Source organism: Aythya ferina, assembly GCF_964211825.1.
Source record: "Aythya ferina genome assembly, chromosome: 15".
NCBI classification, from domain to species: Eukaryota; Metazoa; Chordata; class Aves; order Anseriformes; family Anatidae; genus Aythya; species Aythya ferina.
In genome coordinates, this window is record NC_140314.1 from 2260641 (window position 1) to 2286234 (window position 25594).

The window sequence follows — 25594 nt, forward strand, 5'->3', positions numbered from 1 at the left end:
AGCAGCCAGTAGCCAGCACGACAGACACCAGCTAAAACCAGCATGAATTTAGCCTCAAATCATTTCAGGCAGTTCATTTAGGTGAAATTCACTGCTGTGCCAAAGGCTGGAGTGAAGTCTATGAACCACTTAAGTCTCACAATGAGGGACCTGGTGCTGGCTGGCTGCACGGGGGTGGATTTCACCCTTTGTGAATCCCTCGAGAAATTTTCCAATAGGATATTAAAACACCTCCATATTGTTCAGTGAGCAGGAGCCAGCATTGTCTGAGATGCACTTAGCAAAAAGCATTTGCAATTTCCAGACAGCACAGAAAGAGAGTGTGGAAAATGGAACTGTATGAAAAGCCCATACACCACGTTGCTTCTCTTCCTTTCTTCCCCCTTTCAAACCATCCCCCCTTCACAACTTTTAAATGCAGCAACCTGAAAGCTGAGCCTGCTCTTAATCATCTAATTAAAATGCAGAAAAACTTCAAAAGCACAATGCATTCTGCACATCTAGATGAAAAAAAGAAGAAAACAATATTCTCAAGATTTTTGACCAGGCATCGCTAGCACTCTGAGACTGCAAAGATCATGAAAAGTCATAAGAAGAAATCAAGGTGCATACAATATGTAGCTGAGATGATTAAATTCAGTCTGGCTGGGACAGAGCACAGCACGCAGTTGACCCTGGCTGGTGGCTTGGGGTGTCTCCATGTCACCAGGCCAGGCCAAGGGCAGTCCCTTTGCTTTGCAGCTCAGCATCACAGCCTGGGGAAGGAGGCAGTGACACTGGGCTGCGTGGGGCAGAGCAGGTGTTTCTGTGAGTGCATGCTATAGATGGAGCAGAGAAACACTGAACAAAGTGCATATTGTAGACAGAATTGGGTCCTGTGGGTGGGTTTGTGAAGCTGTTGATGGTGACCAGAGAAACCAAGAGCTTTCAGAGCATGGCAGGAGGGCAGAAAATCTGTATTTCACAGGACACATACTAGCCAAATTACTTCTTAAAGTTGCAAATGGAAAGGAAAGATGCACATTCTGCAAAATGTAGATAAGAATTTGTCTGAACTTGTTTGTTGATGCTGCACAGGGCAGGTCAGCATGGCCCTGTACTTCTCACCTGGACTCAGATCAGCATCATGAATGACCTGCTTCATGTTCAACTGGGCCTAGTTAATTGGGAGGAAGGAATGGATTACCCTGTGGATGTTGAGGTTTGGACATTATTTCTAGTATATTCACTGTTAGCTTCTTTTGAGTCAAAGCCATCTTTTCACTTCGGATAATTTCTTCAGGTTAGCTGCACCACAGGGCAGAGCCTGTTAATAGTGATAAAGTCTGACCTGTTATTGCTTGGTTCTTGTGAGCGTAGGCATCAGGGCGAGGAGCACAAAGGAGGCTGCATATGCAGCCTTCCACTGATACTTTTCCAGTCAAACTGAATTTCACGGGGAAATGAAAACACAGATTTGTGGCGCTTGACAACTTGGCAAGTGTCATTTGCAGCAAGTAATGATCACAGCAAGTTCAAGAAGCCTGAAAGAAACTCTTACCAGAGTACAAGGCTCGGAAAGCACCGCTTCGCTCTGCAGCTTGTGCCGTGCTATCACACCTGCAATTCTCCAAGTGCCTGTTTCAAGTAGTTCCTTGCATCAGGACTTATTGTGCGCAAGGCACTTTGCACAGAAAGTGGCATTATATTTAATTTAGTTACAAACGCCAGCACACAAACAAAGTCCCTTTACTCAGCAACTGGCCGAGGCTGCAGCCCAGGAGCTGGGGATAAGATATTGCAGACACTTCCCCAGGACCTAAAATACATCCCTGGCACAGAGAGAAAAAATCTGTAATTAACTTCAATAATAGCAGGATCATATTCAACTCATAAATCACTTGGGAACAATATTTTATCTAGTGCCAGAGGGTATTGTTCAGTGTGAAACTGAAAGCATTTGGGGAATTTTATATTGAGTGCCATGGCTCTTTTTGCATTTTAAAGACCTAATACTTGACTCGCAAACCATTCTGCTTTCTGACAAATGCTGCCTAATAATAAAAGCTTTTGGTGCCTTCCTGTACACTGGTTTGGCAGAGAGAGAGGCCACGAGTCAGTGCAGCGATCCAGAGACTGTTTCAGCACTGCTGGCTCAGCCTGTGGCACCGTCACTTCTTCAGCAACAACCCAACAAGCTCCAGCTGTGGGTGAACGGGTCTCAGCAAACAGGAGGGACACCCAGGCTTGCAGATTTTGGGAACAGGCTGCCTAGTTATTATTCATCCATCCCGTTGTCCTGAGATGCTCCAGAGTCTTTCAGCTATTCGATGCTCAATGACATCAGGGGGAGCCGAGAGCCTGAAGCTCTTCATGTAGGCAGAAAAGTGTTGCAGGCTGTGTGATGCTGGCCAAGTGCTCTGCCCAAAGCCTCGGTCGGGAAGTAGCTTTTTGGCTTTGCAGAGCTCACGGTGTCTGCCAGCTCTGAGCACCCGCTGTTTTCTTCCCCAAAGCCCCTAACAAATGACGTTGCCAGTAATTAAGCAAACGTGGTTAGCAGTTTTATGGCTGATAAATTATAACTGCTATTCTTAATGAGCAGAGAGACTCAATTAGATGAGGTTAATATACCAAATAAATGCTACTTGCTCCACTTCAGAACCATCTGAAGTGAAACACCCCAGCGCTGGGAGATGCTGAGCGCAGCATTCAAAATGCAGCCACACCAGAGGCTCTGATGACCAAGCATTTGCTAATACTCAAACCCTTAGGAGACCTGTCTCCAAATGCCTGAAATCCCCAGGACACAGGAACGTGAATCATCCCCAGTAACAGACCAGGCCTGACTCAGTACAGGCAGCACTGGCTCTACACCCATGGAGCTGCTAAATTCAGCCCAGGTTCCTCCTGCTTCCTTGATTTTTCTTCATGCTGGTCCCAGGGCTGTAGCTAGGGGAACAAGTGGGGATTGTATCTGATGGAGCCACAACTTCTCCAAATATTTCAGCTGTATACCCAGCACGAGCCATTCCTCCAGCCTTCACAAAAGCAGGAGCAGGGCTGGCCAGGAGTCATTGCCAAAATCCTGGATGCACAAATGCCTTTTCCTAGCTCCAATCCACTGCCACTTTGGGTCTTGACAGCACTAAACTCTGCCATTTCTTAATGAGGTAACTTAGTGAATTAGCTGCTCGGGTCTATTTTAAGTGTTCCTGCTTCAGCACAAAAGGAACAATTGAAGAAACATCCACTGTTAGAGCTAAGGTTGTGTGAGGAACCTCTGTGACTCAACATGGCTATTCTAGCATCCCAAAGTAAGTGTGCCTGGCAGGGTTTTTTCCATGTTTCCTGCATTACATACTCCTCCCAGCCATGTATTTCCATTCCCAGGAGAGCCGTAAGGCTCTCTGCAACATATAATAAAGACAAGGCATGCAGCTTTGTTGCCAAATTGGCACAGAAAGCTGCAGACATCTGCATGGCAGGAGGAAGCAAGGAGGACCTGGCATCCACATCACCTACTCCAGCAGTTCCTTTTGTATTTTCTTGGATATTGAAAGCAGCCGACAGCAAGCCTTGCACGCAGCGGGCATCACCGTGGCGGCATTACTTTGCTGCCAGCTTGTGTCTCCTCCCTGGTGAATGGCTGATGTTAGCATGTGGTCTGAGGGAGCGTTTCTGCAGGGAGGAGCAGGTTTCAGGGCCAGGTCCTGTGTCTGTTCACTGTTCTGCCTTTCCAGGGCTTTTTACTGGGGTTTGAAAGTCCTGACATTTTCCTTCCCCAAGCTCTCCCCTCCCTGCTTTTAGGCAGGGCTGAAAGCAGAAGTGATGTCCACTCCTGGCCAGGCCACTTCAGCCTTGACAGAGAAATTCTCATCAGCATGATGATGGGACCACAAAAAAACAGTGGCAGGCCCCCCAGAAACCAGGCACTGCTCTCTTCCCTGGGTGCTAGTGCTTCCCTGGACCTGAGGTCCAAGACCTACCCTGCAGGGTACAATTTACACTTCACTGCAGGGCTGTCTTCTCAATCAACGGGAAAGCCAGAATTCTGCCTTGAAAAGGGCGGAAAAGCAGGGACAGAAAACCCAAGGGGAGAATGACTTTGTCGGGTAGTTGACTTGCATTCTTCCCTGCTTGGAAACGGTGGTGCACTCCTCCAGGTACCCACAGCAGCCGCTCCAACAGTACTGGGATTTTGCACTACCAAAAAAAAAAAAAAAAAAAGGAACCAAAACCAAAGCAATTTGTGCAAGTTGGCTTTAATGCAATTTGCCCTGGAAGAAAGGAGTTGCAAATAGCATTAGCTTGTCGTGCCTGATGTATAGCAGCAATCGTCGGGGTGCCCAGATCGTCTGCAGCAGCTTTTGGCTGGCGTGTGAAGGGCAGCTTTTGGTGAGAAAGCTTCCTCCTGTTCTGGAGAGGGGAAGAACCACTCCAGCAGCACCAGCAGGCTCTGCCCAGGCTTATGCTGTGGCCAGGTCCAGTGCTACAAGGACACAACTGCCTTCAAGGCCTCCCCACAAAACAACAGCTCCTGCCCTGTAATGCTCATATGGGGTAGATTTTAAGAAAGAACTCTTATCAGGGAACTTCTAACTGAAGACCTGGTTAGGGAGGAAGCATGTAAAGCCTCACAAAAATGAGCAAAGGGGCATCAGGGGCACAAGCCATGTGCTCCCTCCCTGAGGACCCCAAAGGGACCCCAAAAAGAGACTGAGGGCTCTCAGCCCACCCTGGGGCACTCCTTGGTGTGCTCTGAAGCTGCACCCCAAGGGCTCAGGCAATGCCTTGCCCTTCCAAGCCTCCTGCCCACCCCACCGAAGGGCAAAGTGGCTGCAGACGCAGCATCTGCAAGCCCAAGGCTCCAGCCTGCTGCTGCCTGGCTTGTAAGTGGTTTCTATTTGTTCTAACACTTTCATCTTTTACCTGCTGCATTTTATCTAGTACTTTAAATCTTTGTAAGTGAATAGGTTCTTAGTAGAATCATTAAGTTCCATTCAACTCATCTAAACACAAGCCATTAGCTTTATTTGTTGCCTGGTTGCCTTATCTGCATTGATGTTATCTGGCTATTCCTGTTGTAAAACAAAAGTTATGGAGAGGAAGAAACCAGTTTGCCGGAGGCAGAGCTTCCTTTTCTTACCCTGACACACAGGGAAGGATCCTTCCAGAAAGCAGAGGGATGTAAACTCACCAAAAACACTCTCTGCACCCAAAACTAGGTTGGGAGAAGAGCAGAGGCAGGCTCTCTGGGAGCCCCCTGCTGCAGCAGATGGGAGCACCGCAGTGACAGGGAGGTGAGCAGAGCAGGCAGGGCGCACTCCGTGTCTGCAATATTCACTACATGTCTGCAAGGTTACTTGGTCTGCTGATAGCTAAGCCCTGGGTGCCAGAGGTGCTGCAGCTCTCACCTGCTCTGCAGATGTGCTCACACCTCCCCAGACGTGCCCAAAAAGAAGCGTTTAGGTTTTAGTTTTAGCATGAGCACTCGTTTTAAGACTCTGCTACCTGAAGATGGGATGCAGGAGGGTAAAGAGGCTTCTAAAAGTATGCACTGTTCTCCAAGAGCAATGCCTTGTGCCTCGTCAGGCCCAGCGCAGCACACCCACAGGGGTGCAATGCTGAGCTGCTGCCAGGGAGAAGCACACTTGTTGTCAGGTCCCATCCTGAACGCTTTCAGGCAGAAAAAGCATACAGAGAGCTAGAGTTCAGAGGAACTTAGCATCTGGAGGGAATTGGCAGAACAGGGATTTTACCAGCCTCCTTTGGCTGGAAAAAAGCCCGATTCACAGCAGCTTACAGCCTTCCCTGAGCTCCCGATCAGCCAGCAGAGAACTGTGATCACAGCAGTTACTAGGGGATGGCTTATTGCTGCAGGCTGAAATCAAATCAAGGAATGGGGTTACTTTTGAAGAGAACAGTTGAAAGGCTTCAGCACAGAGCAGGATTTCAGGTGCTGTGACTCCAGCTTGGAGAATTGCTGTAAAGCAGGGAGCAACAGCAGGACCAGCGCATCCTCTCTGCAGGACAGCACGAGCTCACAGTGAGAGCACCAGAAGTAAGCCTGGCCCATGCAGGGGCTTGGCAGGAGCTAAATTGCTTCAGTGGTGATCTCAGGGTACTGAATCAGGCCTCCCAGGCCCTTTTCTCACCTGGTTTTTACTATTTACCATCCCAGGGGTGCAAGCAAGGCAATTAGCTGTGCTTTAGACTCCCTGCTAAACCTCCAGCAAGGGGAAGACCTACTCCTCACCTGCTGCTCTATTTGTTGAGAATGAGAAAGTGCTGTAGGAAGTGGTATCTTGAAGGAGATGATTTTTGCTTTGCAGCTCACTAAAGTAGTCCAGGGAGTCAATGAACTGGCCTAGAAGTTTAATCAACTTAGACGAGCCTGATGGTACAGAGCACTGGGGTCTAGCCAGAAGCAAGCATGCAAAAAATGAATAATTAGGAGAGGAAGCAGGGAGCACACAGAGGTTTTAGTTTCCTTGCTGCCATTTGGCATCAAGAGCACTAAGTACCAGCCCAGTCACCAGCTCTGCCAGGTATAATGAGCTCTAATAGCACTGTAAGAGCTATTAACCCATACAGCAGTTGTTTGTCACAGCCAGGTCTATAAACCCTTTATAAGCTCTTTCTAGAGAGTATTTCTGAGTGGCTACAGCATTATTTAAAGACTGCACAAGAAGGCACTAAATTCCTTAAAGAGCAAGAGTTTCTGTAGGTCAGCAGAGAAGATGCAGGGCCAGCTGTAGGACCCAGGAAAGGTCCTTGTAATGCCCTCATGCTCAGCCCTGCTGCAGCTCATCACAGGCAAGGGGGACAGCAGAGAGATAAATCCACAAAGAGCTTGGCACAACAAGCAATGAAATGAAGCAGTGTTGTACCTACTGAGTACTAAAGCAAAGCTCTCATCTGGAGTTCCCTCATAGCACCTCACTCATTTAACCCACACAGAGTTCACCTCTCCTAGCAAAACCAAACAGCTCCCTAGCCTTTATCACTGCCTTATATAGTCCCTCAGCTTGTTACAGCAGACTCGGGAGTGCTGTGAATAATTTGCTGTGTCTCTATATAAAGGGGAGCTCAAGCATCCCACCCTAATGCTGCTTTTAGGAGAAAAAAAAAAAAAAAAAAAGAGTATTGAAGGGAAGAAGGCTTCAAGGAAGGGCTGTACTATTTTCAGCTCACGAAGAAAAAAGGGCTAGGTTCTGCTAGAATTCAGATGATTCTGTGCTCAAGTTAAAAGATTTTTTTTGTCAAGTCTGTAAGTGTGAGGATTTTCTCTGGTCTTACACCTACAGGGGGTAGGTACTGAGGAAATGAAGAAAAGCAAGTCACAGAGCAATTGCACAGCTAAGTAAGGGCTCTGCAGAAGTCCTACAAATTGTAATGTGAAGCTTCATTTGGTGCAATCATGTAAGGAAGGATAATGAATGAGCACATTTGGAAGTCATAAGATAAACTCAAACATGGGGCTCAATGGTGCAGATAGATCCCTAGTAATTACTGAGCTGTGCTGCAGGGCTTCTTATGTGGGGGTTTGCGATATTTGAAATTACAGCTAAAGATTCTTCATACAAGGTTTTAGTAAGAAGTATTTCTTGTGTCTTTTTGGAATTTTGTCAGGATAAAACACTGAAACTTAAATCTACAGGAAAAGAAGCTAAAGGGATGATGCAGTTCTTAGGCTTCCTCCTCTGCCTTAAGCCAGAGCTGCCTGCATTGTTCCTGGCAGGTCCTAGGATGCCTTTGAAGGCTTCCTGGGATGGAGCATTAGTCTTTCCTGCTACAGCCACCTGCAGGGTCCACCTCTCCTAGTTGAAGCATTTTTTCCTAATGCTGAACATAAATCTTGCTCCATCCCCAGTGGATGTGGGCAGGTCACTTGCTTGCTCTCCCCATTCATCACCTTTTCACTACAAGGACAGGCGCTGACCCAGCGCGATCTTCCATGTGAGGTGCTGCTCTAGGGCTCTGATGCCACAGACATGAAGGAGAGGATGCTAGATGAGTTTGTCTCCTCCCTGTTGCCAAGGCTTAGGCTAATAAGTGCAAATGTAGGACAGATCTGAGGTCAGAAAATGAAAGGTAAATTGACTTAAACTCTGTTTTAATCTTCTTATGCCAAGCAAAGGAAATTTTGGGGAGTAGCTGCTTCTCACTTGATGTTTTCCCTAATCTGTTATTTCTGCAGTTACAGAAACTGTTTCTGCCTTTACAGCTCCTTGTCCAGGCTCTCAACAGACTCTTCTGCTTCCCTGATTTCTGGTCCTGTCCCAGGGGCAAGGAAGATTATTTTGGCAGCTTGATTTATTGGTGCCTTGTACCATGGGGACTGTTCTGCAAGAGTTCAGTGGTAAAAGACACCTGTATGAGAACTAATGCCTATTAGTAAAATGCACTTGTTATTTATGGTAGCTGAGACAGTTTTGTCATTTCTATGTATTGCTATTCTTTAAAGGATTTGAAAAAAATATATATTTTTTTTGATAGGTCCCTGATATTTATTTCAAAGTGAAATGTACCTATTTAAGGAAAATTATTAGAAAAAGAAATATAAATACTGTTTTATTTCCTTTTCATTTAGATTTAAGCACTAAACTCCCTTGCATTTTTCTTCAAAAAAAAAAAAAAAAAACTTGAAAATGTTTTTTTCGAAGTTTGGTACTCCACGTTACATGTTGCTGGGGAAAAAAGAAAGGATTTAAATTCTTCCTATAAAAAAGGCTCTGGCAAGCTGCCTGTATGTTGATGAGCAGTTCTGAAATATTTGTGCTTTAGATTTGGCTCATTAAACTTCTCTAAATAGGGATGCTTGTCCCAGCCCTTCAAGTTGGGAAAAAAATATGATAGATTCATTCAAAAGGTGGCAGTAGGGATGTTTTTGTACATCACACTTTTTTAGATATTTCATTTTTTCCTCCAGAGAAATCAGCAGGCTGAGACTTCTAGTTCTTTGATAATAAGTGACTGATTTGAGTAATGTGTGCAAACCAATAACCTTTTTTTATTATTTGAAAGGTTATTCTGCACCAGAAACCAATGTGGCTTTAACGATTTACCTGCTTATAACCCTGGCATATCAGTCAAGAGCATTTTGAACATGTCCTATCAGAGTCTCCCTAACCGTGTCTCCAGGTGTTATGGAGATGCACAGGTATAGAGATATAGAAATATGGATTTTTGCTTGCTTCCTGGTAGAAAGTAACTTTTCCAAAATCAGTGTGGGTTGAACATAAACATGCGCTGGGTGTTTTTTTTCCAGAGCTGGATTAGGCACTGTCAATAAATCCAGCTGGGCATGACATTTTAAGAGGGCTGGATCTTTTTTTTTTCTTTTTAATTATAGTCAGTGCAGCGAGCTGTGGATGGGGTGAGCTGAAGCTGTGTGGAGCCGCTCGATATGCGAGGAATGTTGGGCAGCCCTGGCAAATAATCACTGCTCCACCGCAGGCAGCTCGTGGGGCACGGCTCTCTGCAGCTGCAAAATCTGGGTCTGCTTGGGGAGTGAGTGGTTCAGAGGTAGGGAAAAGGCTGGGGAGAAACAGTCTGCGAATGCCTTCAGAGAGGGCAGTGGGAAGGCTTCTGCTGGTGCCTGTTTGCTCAGGGCTGGCACCTCCCTGCTAGTGCTCTCAGCACTAAGTGGCGAGCTGCAAATAAGCAATGCAGCCATTAGGGCTTTTACCATCACCCTAATGGAAACTGCTGATTAGAAGGCTTTTTTAGAAGGGCCAGAAAAAAAAAAAAAAAAAAGGAAATGCTGCTGTGCAGTGTGGCCTGATCTAAGCAGCTGGGATATCTGACAGCAGGTCGGTGAAGGATCTGCATGAAATGCCCTTGGGATTTTAGAGCTCTGCAAGTTTCCCAATTTCCCTTCTGAGGGCTGCAGCAGGCTATAATGAAAGTAGGAGCAGACATGATATTTCAAGGCTGATAGACCCCTTGTCATAATGCATTTACTTTGTAGATAGGCTACTTAAAAATTCCTATCTTCACTAACATCGTGAGAGCTTAGAAAGATTTGGTATTTATTTTACAGCAAAGGGTCATCAACTTCTCTGCCTCCCTATCCTGATACTCAGCGATGGCTGTTTACTGACCTGCAAAGGAGAGGAATTGAAGGTTTCAGTCTGGAGTTCAGTTTCTGGAACCCTTTGGTGTTGAAGTAAAATTGCCACCTGACATAATAACGTGGGGCTGGGTGTTCAGCCTAGTGCTTTTAGCCCTGTACTGTGAAAAGCGCATGGAAGTAAGATAAACAAAGCCAGTGTATTCAAAGCAATATGTTTATTTCAGCTACTTTTCTGAATAGCTGTAGGTAGGTGAGGCACAGCAGTGAAGCAGTTTGCCTAGCAAGAGCTTTTCATGTATCCTTCATACAAATGGCTTGGGATGCAGACAGGAGACTGGGGAAATGGGGATGGAGGAACTGAGGGAAACAAGGCTTCTTGCTGTTGCATGCACCTTTCCACTGTTATATCAATACCTTTTGGGGTGAAGAAAGGAAACCAAATCCCCAGACATATTGTTGCTGGTAGAAAAGCACCATTTTTCTTCCCAGTTTCCTCCTCCAGCTGCCAGAGATGAGAGTGCTGTAAGATGGTAGTTTCCAGACACCAGGATGTCCTCAGGCACCAGCTTGGCCATGAGTACTCACAAATCAGATCCCAGGGTAGAGCCTGTTGTTTTCCTTAAAAATGGAAATGTGTGCTCCCACCTGTGCTGGATGTTCCTGTGCAAAAAGTTTTGCTAGCAATACAGCAGCCTAGCAAAGTTATGGCATGTGGCTGCAGTTGTACTTAAAACTATGCCTCAAAGTATTGTCAGATCAATATGCTGTTATTTATGTAATTCTAGCATTATGCTCTCAGAATGTAATATTACATGAAATGGAACAAAAAAACGTAATTTAGGGTAAATGTACTGTGCAAAATATTGTTCTTAACACTGGTGTGTTCTTGTCCACCTGAATGGAGCAGACCTGGTGTAGGTGCTCTTATTAACAATAGTACACACTGCAAAGATATAAGCATAGTTATATGAGTAGATACATTCCTTAACTAGCCCCCAGATTACAGATGTCTGAAGATGACCATTACATCCAATTTAAAATGGCTTCTCCAAAGCAGAGCAGACACTATATTTTTTGCTTCCAACTTGGCAGACTTCAGGGACGATCCTGGGGATCTATACAGGGCTGTACAACTGAGGCCTTCTGTGCTTTATCTCCAGGGCATGTTAAGGGTTAAACCTTCTCATAGCTTTCATCACCTTGAAACACCACCACCTGCATCCACACAGATGTCCTCGGTATGGACAGACAGCTCCATCCCCATCAGCAGGCCAGGGGCTGCCTGCTGCGGTCCTTCCAAGTGGAGCTAGACGTGCATTTCTACGAGGGAAGACTCTAATGCCTTGCCAAAGCTTTGAGCCTAAAGCTGAAGAACAGCTACTCTACAGCTGGCTTGATTAAATGGCCATTGAAGATGATGTAAACATCAGACTCCTCGCTGTAGATGGCGTTTTCTCGCTCCCGCTTGAACATCCGCACCCAGACCTCCTCTCCTTCCTGCAGGTCCAGCATCAGGCTCTGGCTCTGCATGATGCTGCGGTCACTTGGCTGGGCGTAGAGGATGGCCACCTCCTTCTCGTTCTTCATCAGGTGCAGGTAGGTCTCCTTGAAGTTCCAGGTGTGGACATTGAGGCTGAAGTAGTAGATCCCTGGCACGTAGCAGAAGAACTTCCCTGAGAACATGTTGAAGTGCTTGTAGAGGTTCACAAACTCAGTGTCAAAAATGACTTGCTGGAAGTAGTCTGAGCTATGAAGGGGCTTTCTCCGACCCACTGAGAAAGCAGCGTAGAGCTGCTTGCAGGAATGGCCCTGCGGGCCAGGCTGGCCTTTCTGGCCCTTCCGTCCATTAAAGCCACGTAGCCCCCTTTCTCCTTCCTTCCCAACTGCTCCAGGGTACCCTTTTTCTCCCATTTCACCCTTCTCACCTGTAAGCGTAAAGGAAAACCTTGTCAAACACAAGCACGTGAAGTCCAAGCTGCAGTCATCCTGTTGGAGACTGCCACCAAAGCACTTGCTAAAACATTTTCACAGCACTAATATCTAGAAGTGCAGGTCAGACACCAGCACTTTCCTCATTCTCAAGAGGATAAAAATGCCAAGTGGAAGCTTGCCCACACTTAGTTCACGGTGCTGATGCATAAAATAATTCTGGTAGTAAAACTCCATCACCTAATCAGGCCATTTACACAAATCCAGCTAAATGCACAGCCCCTCTGTGCAGAGGTTAGGGTAAGAAAAAAAAAAAAAAAAAAAAAAAAACAGATTTCTCTGAAGCCTGATTTGGGCCTGGGAGAGGCTGTTCAGCTTGTCTGGTCTGCGTGTCTCTGCTCACCGGACTTCTGGCATATCTTCTGTATTATATGCTTAACTCTTGTCTTAACAAGGTAAGCAAATAACATGTGAAATGCAAAAAGTGGGTGAGCATCTTTATTAGTTCTTTATTCCTTATGCTAGTTTAGTAATTCCGTGATAACATTTGCATCTGTGTTTTAGTGTGATCTAACTCAAGCTTCCAGTGGTTCAGATTTCTGATAGATTGAAGCCTTTTGCTACTTCCCACTTGTGCCCACTTAGAGCCCGTGCCATGTCATCCCTTGACCTCTCAGGCAAATGAATCAGGTGAGTTTCTTGGTGCAGGGAGGAGGAGCAGCACAGCCTGCAAAATGAAGGCGTGTAAGATGTAAAAAGGATGTTTATCACAGCAGTCACCTCTACCCACCTTTGAGGATGGTGATATCGATGGTGGGCTGGACTTTGGGTACCGAAAAAGCAGGGTCACTGCTCATCCTCGTGTACCGTGAGGAGATGATGGAGACGGGCTGCTCGGAAGGCCCGCAACACCGCACGCACGAGAGGCGCCGCGCTTCCCGTCGCGGCAGGCCCTTCTCCAGCACAGCACCGACGCTGCTGGTGGCCACCAGGAGCAGGAGAAACACGGCACTCATCTTCAGCTGAGCCAGCTGGACCGAGCAAAGGAACAAATGATTAACGTGGCAATTCAGGTCAGAGCCGCTGATGGGCCATCTGTTAATCTTGCCGCAAGGTGCATTTCTGATTAATTATTAGCTTATCTTGTAGTGGCACCAGGAGACTCCAGGTAGGAAGGGTTCCCCACTGTGTACTGTTTACAAGCAACGGAAAAGACTATCCTCATCTCACATTACCTACAGTTGAAATATCTGTCAAGAGACACCAGGTAAACACAGGAAAAAAGCCTGCGGAGATTAGGAACTACGGGTGAGGTGCTTAAAGATGTTGTAGCAAGCTCTGCTCAAGGTGCGCTTGCTGTCTGGCTGTTGTCAGAACTGTCCTTGCAAAAGGCACTGGATAAAAAAAAAAAAAGTTTTACTCAACAGTTTCTTGCTTTGCTGTCCTGAGGAATTAGATGAAGAAAATAAAACTAAATAGAGATGAAACCAAACTTTCTTTTTTTTTTTTTTTTTTTTTCATGAAAAATCTGGTGGAAAAATAAACTAAAGAATAAAAGCATTTCTCCATTTAGATGATCTCTCAGCCTCTTGCTGGTAATCTCTTTAACAAAGATCATGCCAAGTGGTTTGTGGCTTTGACCATATCCATTTGCTTTTTCTAGCAGAATTCCTCTGTTTCCTATTTTAATTTTCCATTGTATATAATGGAGAGCCAAATATATGCAACAAGCACAGACCAAACTGGGGCTTGTTCTGCACAAAACTGCTAGTTTTTGAGATCGTCTACTGCATTTTCAAGAGCTAATGGAAGGCTCCAAAGGCCATAAATACTGGATGAAATGAACAGGCAGAAAATGTTTCTGGTGGTAAATTGTGAGTTTTCTTCTAGCTCCCCATCACCCTCCTTCCTAGGGAGGGAGTGGAGCTGGAGGCAGGTGAATGCTGCCTCATACTATGCATAATTAGTGTCATTCTGCTGATTGCAGTGGTGTTTCATACAAGACAGATTTTGGAATGATGCCTTTTTGGACTTTATCCATAGTCCAATTAGTGAGATGGACTCTTGTTGACCTCAGGCTGGGAACAGCTCTCACAGTTCCGCCTCTACCAGCTTTAATTCCTGGAATAGGTAGGGATGGTAGTACCTAGATATCCTGGCTTTCAGAAATGGCACAATGAACGCAGGTCCCATCTGCATTTTGCAGAGGGAGAGGATCCTACTCTGCAGCTATACAAAGGCTTCACAGGGCACAAAATGGACCAGTCAAGAAAATATGGAAAAAAGTATCAGTATGGGGCAAGGTACTTGGATTGTACAGGCATTCTTGGGAGATGTTTTCTTCTAGTTCTTGCTTGCCCCAAAAGAGCTGTCATTCACACCTTTTATTACTTGGTGTAATCCAGCTCCCTGGAAACCTGATGAATACTTATTAGCAGAGATATAATAACTTTCCTTCTGACAGCAGTGAAAGTTCTTTCATCAAATCTGTCATAACTTGAAATGATCTTTCTATTCATAATTGTACCTTATTCTAGGTACAAGTCTGAGGAGGGATTAATACTCCTTTATATCAGTGTTCAGGGCCTGAATTCTAATTTTCATTAAGTCCTTTTTAATTTTCATTCAGTCTTTAAGCTATCTTTGTGCTGCCGACCAGGACCAAAAATGCAATGCGAGTCTAAATGGACAGCAGGTCATAAATAACCGGCCTGTACGTGACCAGAACAGAAAGTTTGCACTGCAGAGAGCTTTTGGGGTCCAAGTAATGTTTCTGGGGTCTCCTTTGCAGTGATTAAAGCTTGTACATATACATAATGGTCTAAGGAAGACCATGTGTTCACTCAGAGTCCCAGGCACTTGGGGCCAATATATCCTACATGGGAGTAAAAGCTATTTAGTCCTTGAGGGGGTGGGTAGTCAATAACCTGGGGATAAAGTATAAGGCATTTGATTACATTATCTGCACATTAAAACTGCAGAACGTAATTGCTCATAATACCTTCATGAAGGAGAAAGAGCATTCATTAAGAGGGGTATTCATAATGGGTGGAAGACAAAGGCTTCATAAATATGAAGAAATTAATTCGACATTTTTATAGGCCATTATTCCCTTTAAGATGAATGACTTTCCTATTTTTAGAAGTGACTTAAGGAAGAAAAGTCTGGGTGAGAAATCAGTGCTCAGGTTGTGCACGTTTCACATTGCTGCAATCCAAGCTCCCATTGAGGAAATCATGGCTGCTTGCATGATTCATGAAGAACAATCACTCAAGGTCTTGGCTAGAAATTGCATTTGGAAAAATGAGGCCAGCCAGGCACAAATCCAGGCAACTCAGGGCAGCCTAGAACTGACACACACACCCCCTTACACCACATTTTCCTTCATGGTTTTACATTCCTGAGCAGCACAATCTTCTAGAAATGGTGTCAGACCTGTGAATTTGAGACCAACCAAAGTTTTGTTTGTGTTCGTGGATCTGTCACTGTCCTCCCTGTTGAATAAAGTTTAGTAAGGCAGCAGAAACACATATGCAGTTGCAAAAGCTCTGGTTAGCTGAAATTTCAATGATATATGCAAATAAACAGATTTACAGCTTGCTCACAACAGTCCAGAAAGGACAAAAGAAGTAAGAGGGAAAGTGGAGAGAGAGGAAACTGAGAAGGCTGAAAGAACAAAGAATCCAGCAGTATGGGGTTCAGTCTGAAAGGCATCCAGCATAAAAGTAGAGAGCAAGTGAAGGAGAAGTTCAAAACAGAGGAATCAAGCATGCAACAGGAAAGTAACAAGACTATGCCAATCTGGAGAAAAAAAATGATTTAAGGCAAATTTCAGAGGGCAAGCAGATATAACTCTCATGGTAGGGAAGTCTTTGATACCTTAAAAAAAAAAAAAAAAAGTTATAAGAAGTAATCTGGAGCTCAGAATTTAAGATCTGTGAGGTAAAGTGAGCAGTTGGTTTTAGACTTTTTTTTCCCCTAAAGATAATTATTGCGACCTTATTTTGTCAAAAGTGATGATGATGGATTTGACTTCAGTGGAGCAGGTTTATCTTCAGAAGACAGCAAGCACCGGACTCGGCTTTGCTCCGATGCAGCCGTGACTCACCGGCTTGCAGGTCTGTGAGGCTCTCTGCCGCGCATCTCGCAGGTCCCCGTGCTGGAGGGACATCCATCCTCCTGCCCTCGCCATCCCACACGCTCGTTAGTGCCTGAAATGATGCATTAGTACCGCAGTGAGCAACCCACAACTGCAAAGCTGAGCATGCTCCTCCGTGGCCATTCTTCACGGCTCCTCTCCTGAGACAGACAGGAGCATCCTGGAAGCAACAGATTAAAACTACAAGTGTAAAGTATTGGCTTCGCCTTCCGCACTGGGAACCTGTGAATCACAATCAGTTTCGGTTCAGCAATCTTGTTTTTCCCATCAGGATAAAAAAAAATAACAGATGACAGACACACAGGCATCTTAATGGCTAGGGGGAAGCTGGTCTGCTGGCTTTGGAAACTTTGGAGTCCATAAATGTTTCACCTGAGAACAAGAAGAGGTTCTCAGCCCTCCCTCTCCCCGAACCACTTTTTCAGTTCAGCTTCTTTGGCTTTTGAGCTTGGGTTCATCTTGAAACAGTTGATGGACAATTGATGAGTTTGAAGCATTTCTGTTGAAAAGCTTGTGGGGACATGCAGAAAAATGTAAGATGTTTTGATGTTTCTGATGCTTCCTGCAAAGTGCTCGAGGAGCAGGAAGCTTGCTGCGGGGCCGGGCGTCCGGCCGCTTCAGTGCGATGTGCAATGCCAAGATAAATCACTTGCTCTTCCCAGAACGCTCTCAAGCCTCCCACTCCAAACCCATGAACTATCACACAGCGCACAGGGCCAGCAAGCAGGACCAGGATGAAACCCAACAACCAAGATACTAAGAAAGAAAAAAATCTGCATGTGATAAAAGGGCATACTGACCAATATTTTGGCACATTTATGGATCATAAAATGAGACATCTGAACCTGACGAAAAAGCAGTTAATTTTGGTGAATTTGTGGTGATGACGATGGCTGGAGATTAGTTGTGTTCATTATGACATTAGAATATATGTTACTGTTGGAGAGCTGTTTAGATGCAGTGGAACTGTACTTTATACTGACTGGAACTGTACTTTAGCTAATGTTTGAAAATACTTTGATTTTTCTGTCCCTTCCCCTCTGAATCTGAATATAAAGACAAGGTTAAAATCCTACTAAAGGGGCTGTGTACAGGTATTTCCACCTAGCCCAAAGCCAGAAGGAAAAGTAAGTGGAGATGCCAGCCTCCTTGCATTAAAGTCAGGCACGACTGTTGCTCAGACCCTCCTGAAAGGCTGGATTTGTCCCTCCTGGTGACACTGCCAATGCAAACCCTTGAGGGTGGCTCCTGGGCACTACATTCATGAGGATGCTCTGCCCAAGCCAAAGATGCTGCTCTCTGGCTACTGCCATGCTTAGTGCGAGCCCGAACAGATTAAATGATGCATTTATGCTCTGCACTGACCTTGGAAGCACCCCAACTCAAATGCAATCCAACAGGCATTTCATTTACACTTCTTTTACGTGCTATGGACAGCCTGTGCTGAAAGTGATGGCTTTTCAGTGACACCTGGCCCTTCTGGTGTCTGCCAGCTAAAAAAGGCAAATTCCTTCCATGCAGGGCTTTGGAGATGCCACAAACCTGGGCTAAGGAAGGGCAGAAACCATTAGTTTCAGTCCAGGGAGTTAAATGATGTGATGCTTTCTTCCTGTGTGCAACTTCTTCTGTTTAAATATATTTTCTTGACACTATTACAGCTAGAGAGAGCACCTTGATTGATTTTTTTTTTTTGGTTCATGATTGAGTTTAATCTCGTAGCTCAAAGTGGCAGCTTATGTATGAGGCGCTTTTGCGCTTGCAAAGCTTTTTAATGATGCTGTGTACCTGAAGAATTTTAACACTTCTGTATAAAGCAACACATCTGGGCAGCAGGAACAATATAAAATATCATAGCTTACTTGCTCTGCACACCGAGAAAGCAAAAGGAAGCAAATTAGCCTGGGAGCTGGACCAAAGGGTTTTCCACCCCACCCCCCCCCCCCCAGTGTAGGGTTGGTTAGCAGGCTGAGCTCTAATCCTAACCAAACTGTGGTAGGTCACCTCAAGCACTGCAGACAGCCCCTCGGGGATGTATAGGTCTTGTCTTAAGGCATACCTACATTAATCCACCCCGGCCCATGTTCTCACTGGGTACGTGTGCGGGTACAAGTGTGTCCTTACCTCATGGGGATGCTTGGAGATGAAATCCCAGCCACAGCAGTGCTGAGCTCACACGCTGCGATAGCAAGAGTTCATGAAGCAGAAATTGTTCTTGGATCTCCGAGCTGCACTTTAAATTTCTGCTAACGTTTTCCTTCCTGTTATTGCTATGGCTTCACTTGGAAAAGCAATCTATGACTATCTTCGCTCTAAGTTCACGGCGCACAGGACAGCGCCAGCCGCTGCCCATTTTAATTAGTGATAAATCTGGACTGAAAACCCAGGAGGGCAGTTAAGACTAAAACCCTTCTTGTGCCGCCGAGATGGAAAACACATGGATGCGTCAACGTCGGACCTCGGCATCATTCCAGAGATGGAAATTATTCTGCTTCTGCTTTTTTACCTTTTGTCTCCTTGCACGCCCTGAGCTCCTTGTCGCCCCAGACTGCCTCATATCGCCTGCAGCAGGAAACGAAGCAGCGCTGGAGCCACTTTTGTCTGGACACTGGACTTCCTCTTGGAAACAACTTGTTGGATATTTTCTATTTCTTTATTTTTTTTTCTCTCCAGAAGGATTTTAAAGTTCTTCATGAGCAATTTATTGTAGAAAAGCCCAAACCACTGAAGGAGCCTGCACGTTTTCCAAGGCAGCACTGTGACCACTTGGCAGTTCCTCTGCCCACTGTGTCAGCGCTGCCCACGGGGCTGCTCTGCTCTGACACAATGCTGCAGAGATGCTCAGCTCGAGCTGAGCATCAGGAGCCCTTCTGCAGCCACAGAGTGACTTGAGGGCTCGCAGACAAGAATATTTGGATCCCAAAATGCAACATGGTTTAAAAATTTCCACTGTCAGTAGTGGTTTGCAGATGACCTCCGTTAACGCCCTCTTGTCTGCAGTGTTTATACAATGAGCTGAAGCAGAAGCAGAAGAGGGGTCGGGAGCACTGCTGGGGACAGTTTGACCCCTGACGGTTGTGAGCAGCCTGGGAACAGAGGCAGGGACAGGGTCTGGCCACAGGGAGGTCCAGGGGTGTTATCTGCATCCAGTTCGTAATGGCAAATGGGGACATTAGGGTAGTTTGCAATATTTCTGGGTATTTTTTTTTTTAATTTTGGAGTGGTTTCTTAGCATGTGCCTGTGGGAATTCAGTCTGGCTGAAGTCCTCAGTCCCTCTGCCCAGGAGGATCTGCACTTGCTGTGATGCCCACAGGAACACAGACACCCCCACCACGTGCAGCAGCAGTTCACAGGCTTGGGAAGAGATGAGGACCCCAGGCACAGCTCCCTTCCTATTGCTGCACACACCTGGCCCCAGGGAGATGCATGGATTTTATGCAGGTGCCCTGCAAGCCCTTCATGGTAAGAAGGTGTGCCTGTGTGGAAATAGTTGTGTGCACATGGGCACCGGCATCTTCACAAGGTGCCACTTTCCTGGTCTGCCACGGGCAGTTACCACACTCAAAAATCACGCTTAAAAATCACTCACAGGGCAGCTTCTGGATGGAGTAAATGGCTCTGATGAGGTGGAAGCACCAAGGTTCCCTTGCCATTTCCAGCCAAAAGGCAGTGGGTCCAGGACTTGTCCCTTGGGAACTCAGCTGCCCCAGGAACTGGGCTGTCCGTATGCTGGAGCACTGCGGTGTCCCCACACCTCCCTGCTCCATCCTGCCCCAGCTGCGGCACCATCCCCATCCCGAGCACAACCAGACCGAGCAGCAGCATTAGTGGGTGGGTACGGAAACGAGCAGCCTTAGCAGGAACAAACTGAAGCTCGTTCAGCAATAACCTGGCCTTGCACTTATTTGCCTGCTGCAGCGAAGCAGAAAAAGCCAGACGAAGAGGCAAGGGCGAGAGACCACCTCTGTATGACTCACCCAACAACCTGCTTCTGCAGGGTGGGAACACGTTGTTCCCTATAGCAATAGTATTTTTTTTTTCACAACTTATTCAGACCCATTTAACTTACCTTGTGACTCAGAACCCCGTCTCTTACTTCCCTTGCTGTTGCTTAGCAGGATGCATAATATGAAAGCTGCTGTTCATTCAGGAGTTTTAGTCCTCGGCAGCTGCTGCAGCTTCCTAGCTGGAGTCCAAATGAAACACCGAAAGTCAGTCCGTCTCTTTATGAAACCCAGCAGCTAGGTTGTTTGCAAAAGCTGGTTTTTTTTCTTGTTTCTTTGCTTGCATCAACTTGTGCTGGGTTTCTGTGCTTTTGTCCTGCTATCGTTTCCCTAGGACTTGCAACCAGTCTGTCTTGTTGCACGGTGCCTCTCACAATGGTGGAAATGAAACCCAAAAAATTTTGTGAATAACCAAAAAGAAAAGGGAAAAAAAAAAAAAAAGAAAAGAAAAAATCAAAAACCACAGACCCAAAACCACATTCAGTGTTTGAGCCAAGAGAGAAAGTGCTGGGATCACATGGAAATAATTTTTCTTTGGGAGATTTCAGCATCTTCTTGGGCAGGAGAAAAGAGAGGAAAAAAAAATCAAAGCTCTGGCTTTTGTTTATGAGTTGATGAGTTGTCGAACTAGCAAAAGCCTGTAGAAGGGGTGCAGCAGTGGAAACTGCCTCTGTGGTGATTTTGAGGGTAGGTGCAGGTACTGGCCATGGAGACAGGTCAGTGCCCAGAGACAGTGTCACCCTGTTGTCCCTTGCACCTCCCTGCTGAAAAACAAAAACATGGCTCTTTGCTTTTATAGGAGCAGATTTAGGGCTAATCTCAGGAAGGTGATGTGCAGCTGCAGTACCTTTCTAAATCTTATCTTATGCCAAACCCCCCATGGTGGGGTGTGCTGAGCATCAGCATCCTACGAATGGCAATGGAGGGAAAAGTTGCATACTCAGGGGAGGGCTCAGGGGAGGTTTTGGGGCCATATCCAAAGGAGGCTGAGCTGTGGAGAGCCCAGAGAAGCTGCCAGCCCTGTCCTGTCCATGCTGGTGCAGCTGCGGAGCAGCATGCAGCACCTTATGCAGCATGCAAGTCCCTTGGGGGGGCTGCCAGCCTTGGCTCCCATGCTGACAGCAGCAAGGAGGCTGCAGGGCAGAGCACAGCATGGCCCTGGGGCAGGAGGACACTGAGGATGTGGCACAGGCTGCTATGTCCAAGGGACTTCTGAGACAAAGAAGCACAGGGGACAGCAGGAGCAAACACAGGAGTTCAGTGTGCACTGAGCATCAGGCATCCCCCAGCCCCACAGTGCACTGTCGAGCTCTGATTTCAGCACCTGCACTTTCTTAGCAGAAATTGCAAACTTGGCCATTTCCAGCCCTTGGAAAAAAATACATCGGTGGCTTTATTTAAAGTCAGGTCTGGCCTCATAGTTTGATTTTCCTTCTTCTTGGTTTCTTATTTCTTTTTTTCCCTCATTTTTTTTTTTTTTCAACTGCATCCCATCAATTGTAAAAGAGAAAAATAAAAAAGTGAGTATGCCATGTGCTATGTAGTGCAGGCTCCACCATCACTCCTGCAGTAAAGCTCAAAAAGGAAAGCAATGCCTTTGATTGTCCTGTGAACATCAGGAGGGGAGAGATGTGTTTTGTCCTCTCGCAGTGCCCTTCCCTACTTCGGGTCACAACTCGGTGCTTTAAATATCCCTCCCCTGCAGTCCTCTGGCTCTGTCCTGCACCAGAGTACAGCACTTGGACCTCACGTGGTCCACGAGGGCATTACCCCATGCGCTGGCCAATTTGTGCCTTTTTTTTTTGGTACATCACCTGTCCCCGATAGCTCAGAGCCTTGGTCAGAGGCAGGGAGAAAGACATTGTGGTGGATAAGGGCTTCTGCACAGCTTTGCAGAATTAAAAAAAAAAAAAAAAAAAAAAAAAGGACAATAAACTTTAAATCTGTAGGTGGACCTGGATTATATAATGGAGAACGCAAATTGCTTGCAGATGACATATGTTGGGAATGTTTTCATATTGGTGGTGTTAAATAAAGCTAACAGGTGATTGAAACAGACCGCAGCATGATTTCTTTGGTAATTCAAAAATCTGCAGCCAGAGGGTTGGCAAGGGAGGGCCAGGGGCTATCGGGGAACGAGGGCTGCCCCTGTACCAAGGGGAAGATTTACACATGCCACTGGCACTGTGCTCAGAGGCTCTGCTAGCAGAGGTTCGCTGCTGTCCCAGCGTGACCCTGAGCAGCGTCCAGCTCTCCATGAGTCACCCTGCAGAGCTGGGCTCCTCCAGCCCAGGCTTCCCGGAGCACCCCCTCCTCCTGTCCATCCCCATCCCCATCCCCATCCCCGTCCCTGTCCCCATCCCCATCCCCATCCCCATCCCCATCCCCATCCCCATCCCCTTCCACCCGCAGCATTTCCCAGCCCAGCCCTGCACACAGGGCAGGAGCAGGCAGTGCCGGGTACAAGCCGATGGGAAACAGGCACACGGAGGCGTGCACGTGGCTGCAGACTTTCAAAAGCAGCCAGGAAAAGAAAATTCTTACTCACCCTTTTTTTTTGGAGGGACCTTAAACAGCTTCTAAGAAAATAAATGACTTTGCCTCACAAACACCAACCAAGAGCTTACTTTTATTTTTTTTAATTTTGTTTTATTTATTTATTTATTTTATTTTATTTGGCAGATTGGTAACTGTAACACAGAGTTTCTTTTTCCTTATTTTTCTTTTAGGAACTGACTCCGAAATTATCCCAGGAGGGAGCTTACAGCTCCATTGGGCTGTGTTAGTGGGTCTGCTTTCTGTGCCTGCACCTCGATGTGACACCCCACAGCCCCACACCTAGGGGCGGTTGCTGACCTCTCCCCTCTTGCTTAGTCCCACAGAATCACACAGAGTCCAGTTGCAAATATTTGCCATCAATGTCAGTGTAGACGCACCATGTGGCTGACACTGATGCCTCATCAGGCTTTGGGTCTATCTGCCTCCCAGAAACGTGCTGCAGCGAGTTTCCTCCCCGTCTTTCTTTCATTTGTCATCTGGCAAGTATTTATGAATAGTACGTAATTAATAAATAATATCTGTTAGCCCTGCTGCAACGTGGGAGCGGCTTTGCATCAGGTATAGCATTGCAACCAGAACCAGTGCAAAGAGAAGTGCAAAAGACCATGCTGAGGTGCTCCAGGCAGAGGGACGGAGCCCTGCAGGTGGTTGTCCTGGCTCCTGGCTCTGCTGCTGCAGGGTGCTGGGAAGGTCCCGTGGCCCCAAGGTGCCACGTCTCGCCTCCCAGGCTTCGTTCCTGTTTTTAGGTTTCTTCAGGACAAAAAAATAAATAAAAAATGTATAACTGGAGTGCAACTGGGCAGAGCTCTGCTTTCACAGGAGGGTGTGAGGCAGCCTCTGAGCTTATTTGCGTGGCTATAAAAATAGTTTATAGATGTCACTTGATAGAAAGGGTGTCTAGGGCTCTGAAAATGATTTTAGCCGGGGAAAAACTGTACAAAACCAGTTTATATGAGATACTTTAATTTTTACTCTGAAACTTTGGACAGAAGAAAACTGTTATGGTAACCGGCGTCTGGCATCAGAGCCAGTCTCTCCAGATTAAACAGGTTTTCTGCTCTTAAACCAACAGCCTCCTTTTTCTAAATAGTAATCGTATTCAAGGAAGAAGGATATTTCTGTTTACACACTTGATTTATAAAGCTTGGCTTTTGTGCATGCAGGGAGCAAGGGAAAAAAGCCAGCCAGCCAGTTTGCAGCAAATTAATAAGAAAGTCGGCGTGCGATGCAGCAGCGAGGTCAGGGCACAGCGGGCACAGCTCCTGCTCCCTGCTAGCGAGCACGGGACCTGCCTTGAGGGGTGCAGGAGGAGATGAAACAACACTCTGCATGGAAATGCATGTGCCTACGGTGAATTTAAGGGCCTCAAAACATCAGCTGGCAAAGCCTTGGTTTTCTTTGCAGCCTCAGCATGTTAAAATAGGTCTGGTGTATGGGGAAGTGGATGTTTCTAGTCACTTAGCCCACAAAGTGCTGAGGTTTCGGTGAGGGTTCTAGCATTGTGCTGCAGGAGCTCTGCCTGTGCTTGAGGTGCTCCCTTTCTCCCTTCCCAGTGATGTTGCCAGTGCTCTTTACACTGCTGGGAAGGGTTGGAGCACCAGGGAAGCTCATAAAGGTCCTGCGGGACCCCTGGGTTTTGTGGTGTTTCAGTTGCTCTGGGGGTCATGGTCGTCCATCTGTTCCAGGCACACCCCAGCAAATGCACTGTACTGAGCGGCTGGGAGAGGATGCAGCTCTGGCACATGCACATACAACCTTCACTCCAGGTAGCTGATGGTCCTGACCCTTTGCTGAACCCACCACGAGCCCTACAAACACCATCCTACCTGCCAGGCCCTGGCTGCTCTGCCCACATAGCAGCAGCCCGGAGGGCACTGGGGACCCGCTCACTGTTCTCCAAGTGAAGGCACAGCTTCTTTTTTTTTTTTTTTTTCGAGACCTTTCCAATGCACACTATAGAATGGCTCAAGTTCTTGAGTTGTAACCAGCTCCTTAAACAAAAAGGCATGTTTTATATGGATTTTTCCATAACGCTGAACTCAGTGAGAGGGACGGCTGTGTGCTCTCTCCTCCCGCCCTAGGCTGGGGCTCTGTGCCATGACAACATCTGCATCACGTGGCGGACACACACAGCTGATTCCTATGGAAACATTAAATATTAAACTACGTTTCCTTCTGGCTTTCTGCTGGGGTGTGATGCTGGAGCCCAGCAGTGCCCTGGCCCTCACAAAACGGCGCTCCCCAGTGCCAGCAACAAGCACAGAGGGAGGCAGCAGGCTGCATGCAGAGGTGGGATTAATGCCTCGACTGGGCTAACTCCGAAACTGAAGCGGAAAAAGTAAAGAGCAGGTCTCTGTGCCCTGCCGTGTCAGCCAGGGAAGAGTTTTCAAGGCCTCTAATATAGCAGTCCCCAACCAGTAACATGATTTAATAGAATAAAGTACATATATGTGCGTGCGTGGATGTGCGGGGCTTTCAAGCGGCCAATTGTACAAAGCCAAAAATAATTACGAGCAAATTGGAATTTAAACAGCAGCATGCGAATGATAATTGGGAACTGCTTAAGAATAATTTGCTAAATAACATGAAAGCTATGATTTCACAACAGAGCGAGAAAATATTTACAGTTAAAGCCCGCTTCTAAGGGGAACAAAAAGCTTTCTGGCTGGGAAGAAATGCTGAACACAATAGGTGCCGGGGAGAAGTGGGTGGCTTGCCCCAGGCTGCTGGAGCTGCTCACGCAGAGCAGGATTTGCCAAGGGGAAACAAGATGACCTGGAGAACTGCAGGTTAATCAGCCTTCAGGTGAACCTGTCAAAGGAACAGGACTGATGACAGTCTCTAATGAAGAGCTAACGGAGGGCAACGCGGCCAAGGCTGATCAGGCA

General features: G+C 46.5%; 1 protein-coding gene and 1 long non-coding RNA gene across 7 annotated transcripts; one reads left to right on the plus strand and one right to left on the minus strand.

The window, feature by feature from the left end:
- The first annotated feature begins 7111 nt into the window (after nt 1–7111).
- On the plus strand, nt 7112–12896 carry LOC311445384. 4 transcript variants are annotated; one of them, XR_014698373.1, is made up of 7 exons: nt 7112–7249; nt 7909–8073; nt 8207–8354; nt 9007–9142; nt 11561–11653; nt 12551–12676; nt 12760–12891. It is a non-coding gene; the product is annotated as an uncharacterized lncRNA (long non-coding RNA). The 4 variants fall into 4 exon arrangements; XR_014698374.1 differs by having other exon boundaries at nt 7914–8073; XR_014698371.1 differs by lacking the exon at nt 7909–8073 and having other exon boundaries at nt 12760–12896.
- C1QTNF8 (C1q and TNF related 8) lies at nt 10254–18942 on the minus strand. 3 transcript variants are annotated; one of them, XM_084537416.1, is made up of 4 exons: nt 18267–18942; nt 16095–16197; nt 12777–13017; nt 10254–11982 (listed from the first exon to the last, which is right to left on the minus strand). In XM_084537416.1, exons 2-4 carry the CDS (start codon nt 16176–16178, stop codon nt 11435–11437), a joined length of 873 nt encoding a protein of 290 aa, XP_084393542.1. In that variant the 5' UTR covers nt 16179–16197; nt 18267–18942; the 3' UTR covers nt 10254–11434. The 3 variants fall into 3 exon arrangements, with proteins under 3 accessions (XP_084393542.1, XP_084393543.1, XP_084393544.1); XM_084537417.1 differs by having other exon boundaries at nt 12777–13380; nt 18267–18934; XM_084537418.1 differs by lacking the exon at nt 16095–16197 and having other exon boundaries at nt 18267–18940.
- Between the last annotated feature and the right edge of the window lie 6652 nt (nt 18943–25594).